The sequence below is a fragment of the Amphiura filiformis genome, chromosome 13 (assembly GCF_039555335.1).
Source record: "Amphiura filiformis chromosome 13, Afil_fr2py, whole genome shotgun sequence".
In the NCBI taxonomy this organism is placed as follows: Eukaryota; Metazoa; Echinodermata; class Ophiuroidea; order Amphilepidida; family Amphiuridae; genus Amphiura; species Amphiura filiformis.
Window position 1 is genome coordinate 33,998,070 of NC_092640.1, and position 9,354 is coordinate 34,007,423.

Consider the following 9,354-nt stretch of genomic DNA (forward strand, 5'->3'; position numbering starts at 1 on the left):
TGAAAAGGGGGGCCCAAAAATATTTTTTGCATCAGCCCCCAACAAGTGTTTGTGAGCGGTCCCTAAATGATCAGCAAGCAAAAGAAAACATGCTTTATTGCTTTACAAAATCACTCGCTGCTGAACCTAAAGGGATGTTCCTATATACATCCCTCTCCTATTCAGTGATTCAAGCGAAGGTTAAGTCATTACAATTGTCAAAAAGTTGAAGCCCCATTGATATACATGTACACGTAAAAAAATTCTGTACTTACGTATAGAAATTATAGATTCATCATGTAAAATGCTCATTTTGTCTTTATATATATGGCTTTCAGCTTTATTCATAACCTCATTAATATACGCGAAGTCTGTGATCCAATCAAACGAAATTGATTGCCTGACCGCGCACTAATTGCGAGGTCATTAATAACTCACAATGACTCCTGACGCGCTACAATGACTTCTGCCTGCGCGTGCGTGTATAAACCACAACAATAATTAAAACGCTTATATTTAACAGCATTTTATGGCATAAAATAACATAAAATGCTATTTTGATTTGTTCAAAATATTGAATACGACGGTAATGACAATATTTTGAACCATCTTATTTGAGGTTATTGTGTGAAATTGTCCTGTTTTGTTTTGGGCCTCTGTATTTTTCCTCGGGAGCTACCGCTACCGCTCCCTCGGGAGCTACCGCTACCGCTCCCGCTCCCTCGGGAAAAATACCTCAGCCCAAAACAAAACCCTCCGATTTCACACAATGACCTCAAAATCGATGTTGCGCAGTTACTGTTGTCTAAACCATTAACCATCTGTGACACTAAAAAAGGTGTCAAAAGCTGAATTGTGATTTTTACGATCTCTGAATGAGCAAATCACAGCATTTCAGGTACAAAGTCAACATGTGATTTGAAAAATAATTTTAGACTAATACCAAACATTAATGTTGTAACATTTCAGAAATATTGATCCACTGATACAATATCTGCAGTTGAAACTACTAAAAAAAGAATCAGGACTAAGACAGAAGCAGTGAAAACCGTGGTCTTATATTGCTTGCTGCTTCACTCCAGGACATCTTTGCAAGAATTATTGTCTTCCATGGTGCGTTTGAGGTGCACACAGCTAGTAACTTGAACTACATCTTTAAATATTGTTGGGTTCTTCTAAAGTTCACTACATGTAATACATGTTGCAAACAGCCATGAAACGTTTGAGACCATTTACTTGTGCATATTGTGGTCTCAAGCATTATTCTTGGGACAAATTGAAAGCTCATGTTAACAGACACCTTACTAAATATGTGCGAGCGTGTAGATGTAAATGTCAGTTTTGTAAGAAAAACTTGTCAAAAATTGATGACCTGCCAAGACATTTGATTAGCCACAGGCTACTATGGTACCAATTTAATAACTGTTCAAATATCAGAACTCACACCAATGAGACTCCTTATCAGTGTGAATATTGTCAGAAATGTTTTATGCGGAACAGTGATGTGAAAAAGCACATTAAAATCCACACCAGAGAAAAACCCTATCAGTGTGAATACTGTCAGAAATGTTTTGCACAAAAGCATGGCCTGATATACCACATCAGAACTCACACCAAAGAGAAACCGTTTCAGTGTGAGTATTGTCAGAAATGTTTTGCTCAAAGGCATCATCTTACATACCATATCAGAACTCACACCAAAGAGAAACCTTATCGGTGTGAATATTGTCAGAAATGTTTTGCACAAAAGCATGGTCTGATATACCACATCAGAACTCACACCAACGAGAAACCGTTTCAGTGTGAGTATTGTCAGAAATGTTTTGCTCAAAGGTATCATCTCACATACCATATCAGAACTCACACCAAAGAGAAACCCTATCAGTGTGAATATTGTCAGAAATGTTTTAAACAGGGGTGTGATCTGAAAACACACATTAGAACTCACACCAAAGAGAAATCTTTTCAGTGTGAATATTGTCAGAAATGGTTTGCTAAAAGGCAACATCTCACAATCCATATCAGAACTCACACCAAAGAGACTCCTTATCATTGTGAATATTGTCAGAAATGTTTTGCGCAGAATAATGATCTGAAAAGACACATTAGAACTCACACTAAAGAGAAACCATTTAAGTGTGAATACTGTCAGAAATGTTTTGCGCAGAAAAGTGACATGAAAAAACACATTAGAACTCACACCAAAGAGAAACCTTTTCAGTGTGAATACTGTCAGAAATGTTTTGCTCGAAAAGCTATCCTTGTATACCACATCGGCACTCACACCAAAGAGAGGTTTTAGTAGGGGGAAGATTATTGTCTCGTCTGAACATATTCAACAGGTTGATGTGTGGGTCATTTTGGGGTCATTCAGGGTCAAATTACCATAATATTGTTGCAAGTTCAACTTCTTTTACCAAAAGTAATTGCAAAAGCAGGCTGTTGCAAAAGTAGGTGAGACTCGAACCATCTTGTATAAAATGTGTTGGGCACAAATGGTTACATGTATATTCAAAACCGGAAAATAATCATCATGCAGAAATCACAATCATCAGATATAAGGGAATGAAAAATGACTGAAAAATCACACCATTTCTAAAATAGCTTAATTTGCAAAATATAAGTTTACAAAATCATGTTAATTTTAAAGTATTATATTGCAATGAAGATAAAAATTCAATTAACAAAATAAGGATGTTCCTGAATTCAAAATGGTTTATGATAAATGTCTTAAAAGATTAAGTCTTTTCCAAAATAATGTAGTTTGTATGGTATTGTTTCTGAAAAGACTCATGTTAGAGCTTTGACTAATAGAGATACAATATATTAATCCTAATGCTGACAGGGCATAGAAATAAAATCTACCAGTGTGATATACTCCTGGTTCTAATAAAATACAGCACTATTTTTGTGGAATTAAGAAAATTATTATTATGTTTTATTATTATTAATCTTTCAGTTAGTTGTGACAAGAAAAGTCAATTTTTTTTCCTTTTGAAATTTGAGGAAAAATAGGCCAAAAACATGCAATTATATATGTATGTTTTCTTACCATTGTAGTTACAAATTTCTTAGACTTAGCTCAAGCTTGAGTATAGGGTAAGAGTTAACCCATATTTTTTATATTTTATGTTATTTTTGATGATTTTTTAGGAAAGATTGGAAAATGTTTCCAAAAACTAGAATGTAAACATGAAATTTAGTCTTTGGATAAGTCTTTGGATTTGATTGTCATTACACACGTGACGGAAAAAGCATGTTTTGACACCAGAGAAAAACCCTATCAGTGTGAATACTGTCAGAAATGTTTTGCACAAAAGCATGGTCTGATATACCACATCAGAACTCACACCAACGAGAAACCGTTTCAGTGTGATTATTGTCAGAAATGTTTTGTTCAAAGGCATCACCTCACATACCATATCAGAAGTCACACCAAAGAGAAACCCTATCAGTGTGATTATTGTCAGAAATGTTTTGCACAGAGTAGTGATCTGAAAAGACACGTTAGTTCTCACACCAAAGAGAAACCTTATCGGTGTGAATATTGTCAGAAATGTTTTAAGCAGGGGTGTGATCTGAAAATACACATTAGAATTCACACCAAAGTGAAACCCTATCAGTGTCAACACTGTCAGAAATATTTTGCTCAAAGGTATCATCTTACATACCATATCAGAACTCACACCAAAGAGAAACCTTATCGGTGTGAATATTGTCAGAAATGTTTTAAACAGGGGTGTGATCTGAAAACACACATTAGAACTCACACCAAAGAGAAATCTTTTCAGTGTGAATATTGTCAGAAATGGTTTGCTAAAAGGCAGAATCTCACAATCCATATCAGAACTCACACCAAAGAGACTCCTTATCATTGTGAATATTGTCAGAAATATTTTGCGCAGAATAATGATCTGAAAAGACACATTAGAACTCACACTAAAGAGAAACCATTTAAGTGTGAATATTGTGAGAAATGTTTTGCGCAGAAAAGTGACATGAAAAGACACATTAGAACTCACACCAAAGAGAAACCTTTTCAGTGTGAATACTGTCAGAAATGTTTTACTCGAAAAGCTATCCTTGTAAACCACATCGGCACTCACACTGAAGAGAGGTCTTAGTAGGGGAAGATTATTGTCTCGTCTGAATATATTCAACGGGTTGATGTGTGGGTCATTTTGGGGTCATTCAGGGTCAAATTACCATAATATTGTTGCAAGTTCAACTTCTTTTACCAAAGGTAATTGCGAAAGCAGGCTGTTGCGAAAGTAGGCGAGACTCGAACCATCTTGTATAAAATGTGATGAGCACAAATGGTTATCATCAGATATAAGTGAATGAAAAATGACTGAAAAATTCACACCATTTCTAAAATAGCTTAATTTGCAGAATGTAAGTTTACAAAATCATGTTAATATTAAAGTATTGTATCAATGAAGATAAAAATTCAATTAACAAAATAAGGATGTTCCTGAATTCAAAATGGTTTATGATAAATGTCTTAAAAGATTAAGTCTTTTCCAAAATAATGTAGTTTGTATGGTATTGTTTCTGAAAAGACTCATGTTAGAGCTTTGACTAATAGAGATACAATATATTAATCCTAATGCTGACAGGGCCTTTTGGTGCTGGGAATGGAAAGAAAAAAGTTCAAAATAATAAAATGAACAAATTGTTCGTTTCCCTCGGGATTTGAACCCTCTAGAAGTTGATGTAAAAGTAATTATCAGAAATAAAATCTACCAGTGTGATATACTCCTGGTTCTAATAAAATACAGCACTATTTTTGTGGAATTAAGAAAATTATTATTATGTTTTGCCAAATGAAACATGGCTAAATCTTAATCTTTCAGTTAGTTGTGACAAGAAAAGTCAATTTTTTATACTTTTGAAATTTTAGAGGAAAAATAGGCCAAAAACACGCAATTATGTATGTTTTCTTACCATTGTAGTTACAAATTTCTTAGACTTGGCACAAGCTTGAGTATAGGGTAAGAGCATCCCTGGTAAGAGTTAACCCATATTTTTTATATTTTATGTTATTTTTGATGAGTTTTTAGGAAAGATTGGAAAATGTTTCGAAAAACTATAATGTAAACATGAAATTTAGTCTTTGGATAAGTCTTTGGATTTGATTGTCATTACACACGTGACGGAAAAAGCATGTTTTGACCCTTCCAAAAATTTACCATATATTAGAATTTCACATTCATTGCCAGTTTAGAACTATAGAGATTATAATTTAGTTGTGTTTCATGAATTTGGCAAAGCAGTGCAATATTTTTCTGGAATAGGGTGTAGAAATGTTTTTAGAAAAGGTATACTATTTACGCTTGAAATTGAAGAAAGAAAAGGTTTAGTTTTATTTGTTTCAATAAAACTCCACACTCAGAATTTTAAATTTGAATGGCTAATTATTTAAAGTGAGTTTCCATACACCCCTGTACCCACTCGAGGGGTGACTAAGGGATGGAAGGGGGGGTAGACTGCCCTCCACGAATAATATTGTTAGGCCAAATAAGAGTCTTCAGTCCACCAGGTGGATGACCACTCTTTTGACCTTGATGAATGATCAGGCTTTTTTTTACTGTAATTAGATTGCCATAATTTAAATACAAAATTCTAAATACAGTAGGCCAAAAAATTAAGGTACCAGTTGTGTTCACCCCTGTATATCCTAAATAAAGAAAAATGTGTCAAAAATAAAACAAGCAGCTAATACATGTACTCTTTAGCTCTGATTTAAGACCTCATTTGTTGAAATTGGTTGAGAATTAAAGAAACGATGGTCTAAAAACCTACTAATCAATGAAAGCACGACTCTACTTTTAACGTGTTAATCAATGGAAGAACAGCACTGGTTCTCTTGTTTGTGAACGCATTGTGTGCAAATCAATAGGGCATGCAATATGGAGCAAACTGCAACTTTAAAATTGGCATCCTCGGGTTTTTGGTTCATCATATCTTTATTTCTTCAACAGTAATTCAAGCTAAAAAATGCAGCTATTGGATGCTGGTTCCAATTATGACATATCTGTCTTTGTTTAGGATAATACAAGGGGTGAACATAACTGGTACCTGAATTGTTTGTCTTACTGTATACAAGTCTCATTATGTGGATATTTTCAGTACAAATTGTTTTGCAAAAGAAAACATGTGTTATTGCTTTACAAAAACACTCGCTGCTGAACCTAAAGGGATCGATGTTCCAACAAACATCCCTTCCCTAAGGCCTATTCAGTGATTTTGATATGAAAATTTTGGCAAAAAATGAGAAATACCGTTTCATATACCTGGAGAGAATTGATCAAAGATTGAATTCCCTCCTGATGAGGTTCGTATCAATGAGTTGATTAGATCACAAGGATGTCATTATAGCCAACTGGGTCAATGAATAACCTTGTGTGGTATTTGGTTCCCAGGAAGTGAGTTTTGCCTGAGGCGATTTGTGGTTGAATGTTGATCCCTCATAACAATAGGGGTCGGTTATAGAGGGGTAAAAAAGGGTGATGTGTCAGATTCCTTAGGGCTCAAGCATATTTGATGCAGGATGATTTCCTGAGCATTTTGACACCTTTTTTTAAACTGAAATCGGCCAAAAATTAGGAGGTGCCGGCCAAAAAACTTATTCGGACAGGGGGGTATAGAAATTTGTCATTTTTCATCAAAAATATTATTCTATGCCTTATTCTATTGATATTGGTGTTGTTTTATACTAGTATGTTATTGTTGCCAAAGAATCCCATTTTTTAAAGTTGTATAAGATTTGAGGCATCTATGTTCTTGGAAACGGCCATTTTATGTCAAAATTAGGGCATGAGGGTGCTTTGCCAGTGCATGAAATTAGAATTCGCTCTTCCAATTGAAATTTTTGTTGATATAACTCCATAAGGAATTTGGGCATTTAAGCTTTTTTTTCGTTTGGCCGTGGCACCGTTTTTTAGCTCAATTTGCAAGGCAAATTGACCTATTGTCATCGTACAGATTTGCAATGGTTTTTTACTTTCTCTTGCTACATCGTTTGAGTAATGGAGCTGGTAATTTGAGGTGGCGATCTTTGCAAGTTTGTTCATGAAATTTACTTATTTTGCTAGGGAAAAATGGACAGGAAGTATGCTTTTTCGAGCAATTTGTCACAAAATATTGTGCAGTTTCACAAGAATAATCTCATTCCTAGATTACTTACATGCTACACCAGGTTTAACCTTGGTGTTTTAAGCAATATAAGTCATCTGTTACATGTTTACATTTTAGCTTTGCCAATGATGTTACTGTGTTTTATGGAGGTTTAGATTTGGAGCATGTGTATTTTTGCAGAGACCTCTCAGATATTTGTGAGGATAGTTTTACCATGGTTTTACATAGTAATTATTTTTTATGTGAGATTGTAAAATTCTAAAATTCTAAAGCTCTTAAATATTAGACTTGTTTCAAGTCCTTTGGCGTCCATAGTTAGTGAATGTAAAATTCATGGAAGCTTTGCCACATCTTCCAAAAATTTCTATTACTTTCCAAAGTTTTGAAGTTATCTAGTCTTTCAAGATATTTATTTACCATCATAACTTTGTGAAAATCTATTTGACATTTGAATTACTAGTGAATTACTTTCTTATCATACTTTACCCCAGGCATACTGTGCACTACAGGGGTAGTGTTTGAGCAAAATACACACCATGCCCACAAGGTATACTTCCTCATAAGAGCATGAACAGAGAAAAAGTAAGGAGAAAGACTTGATCAAGGCTATTAAATATGTATAAACCACTAAAACCTAATGTCAACAGTAGAGTGTTTGTTCAAGTTACAAGGACAAAGTAATCAGGGTTGCCAAGCTAATGGTTTGGTAGCCTAATTGGGTAACTTTTGAAGATTTTCCCTGAGACTTCCAACAATTTCCTGTCCCACAGAAACAGATGGTTAAGAAAAAAATGGGTGGCTTTTCAGCAATGCAGGTGCAATTTGGATGTCTTGAAGCCTACATTTATTTAACTAATTAACAGACACAGATAAATTTGGGGTAAAGTTAGTAATTGGAATCCTTGAGAGCGTTCACATGGTAGATTTCCCCCCAAGTTTTTGTCCGAGAGCTGCTTTGCTCAAGCAAAAATTCCTCTGTGTGGATATGCCTAAAGACAAATATTTATTACTGCTAATATTCCTGTCAGTTTATACCTGAAGATATTTAGTGCCCATTCATTTATTTATTATTCATTAACAATTTATATGCAGAATAACCTCAGCACCTTGCCTCCCTCCTGAGCAGTGGCATTGGGAGCTAGGGGGAAAGTTGCATCCCCAACACAGAAATTTCCAGTCATGAAAATGGGGATGGAGATCAGAGTATGTCATTAAAATGACTGAAAAAGGTCAAAAATTGACAAATGGGGACAGAGTTTGGCTTTACTCCTGCACACTAAAATGCTGGCTATGCTGTTGTTCCTAAGGCCACCTTTGTTTCAGATGGACATTTTATTGTGAAAGGACCTATATGTCATTGCACAAGAAATACAATTAGCCCCTGAATTAAAAGTATTTAATTATTTTTGTAATCACTCAAAAGCATTTTGTGAGAATTTTACAATTGAACTAAGTGCTATTCAATTTTTATGGGCGTTTTTATTTTACATGTAAAGTCTATGGGGGTGATGAATGATGATTAGAAATGGACAGCAATATTGAAAAACCCTCATTTTGGGCCATTTTAGTCACTAAAATGACCATAAAAAAGAATAGCACTTAGTTCGGCTGTAAAATTCACACACAATGCTACCTTAGTCAGTACAAACATAATTAAATACATTTCATTCGGGGGCTATAGCAAAAAAAAAAAAAAAAGGAAATTTTTTTAAATTAAAATATATGATCTTATAGTATGAAATTGGTTAATTTTTTTCAAACCTGATTTTTTTTTGCATATTTGTAATGTTTACACATGTCCCAACTTGCACCTAAATGGAATCGGCCAAATTTGTTGTCTTTGTAGGTCAACAGAGCAAAGTTCGACATATGTGATGCGATCAAGCAAAATCAGTCGGAACTCGGAAATATTGATTTTGAGATATAGCCAAACAAAGGCAATATTTCCTTTTGTTTCCTCTTGTTTTGGAAACTCTCTAATTGCTCATATCTTTGGAACTGGTTGTTCAATTTCAATGGGGTTTTCTGCAAAATCCAGCTTTGTAAATGCTTGTTAATATTCTATAAGAAACTGAAAATTTAATATTTCTGAGTTCCGACTGATTTTGCTTGATCGCATCACATATTATCATAATTTTAAAAATTATGATAATATGTCCTCCCATAGAACTGCATGTTAAATGGTCAAAATAACTAGTGGGGTTTCTTTCACTTTACCTCGTTATATCAACTTAA

At 34.4% G+C, this 9,354-nt stretch overlaps 1 protein-coding gene across 1 annotated transcript in view; it reads left to right on the forward strand.

Moving 5' to 3' along the window:
* LOC140167600 (uncharacterized) overlaps nucleotides 1-2,874 on the forward strand; it is a 29,024-nt gene extending 26,150 nt beyond the window's left edge. The window contains exon 7 of the mRNA XM_072190899.1: nucleotides 1,178-2,874. Within this exon, the coding sequence (XP_072047000.1) occupies nucleotides 1,178-2,281 (1,104 nt within the window). The 3' untranslated portion in view covers nucleotides 2,282-2,874. The remainder of the gene's footprint in view (nucleotides 1-1,177) is intronic.
* The last annotated feature ends 6,480 nt before the right edge of the window (nucleotides 2,875-9,354 follow it).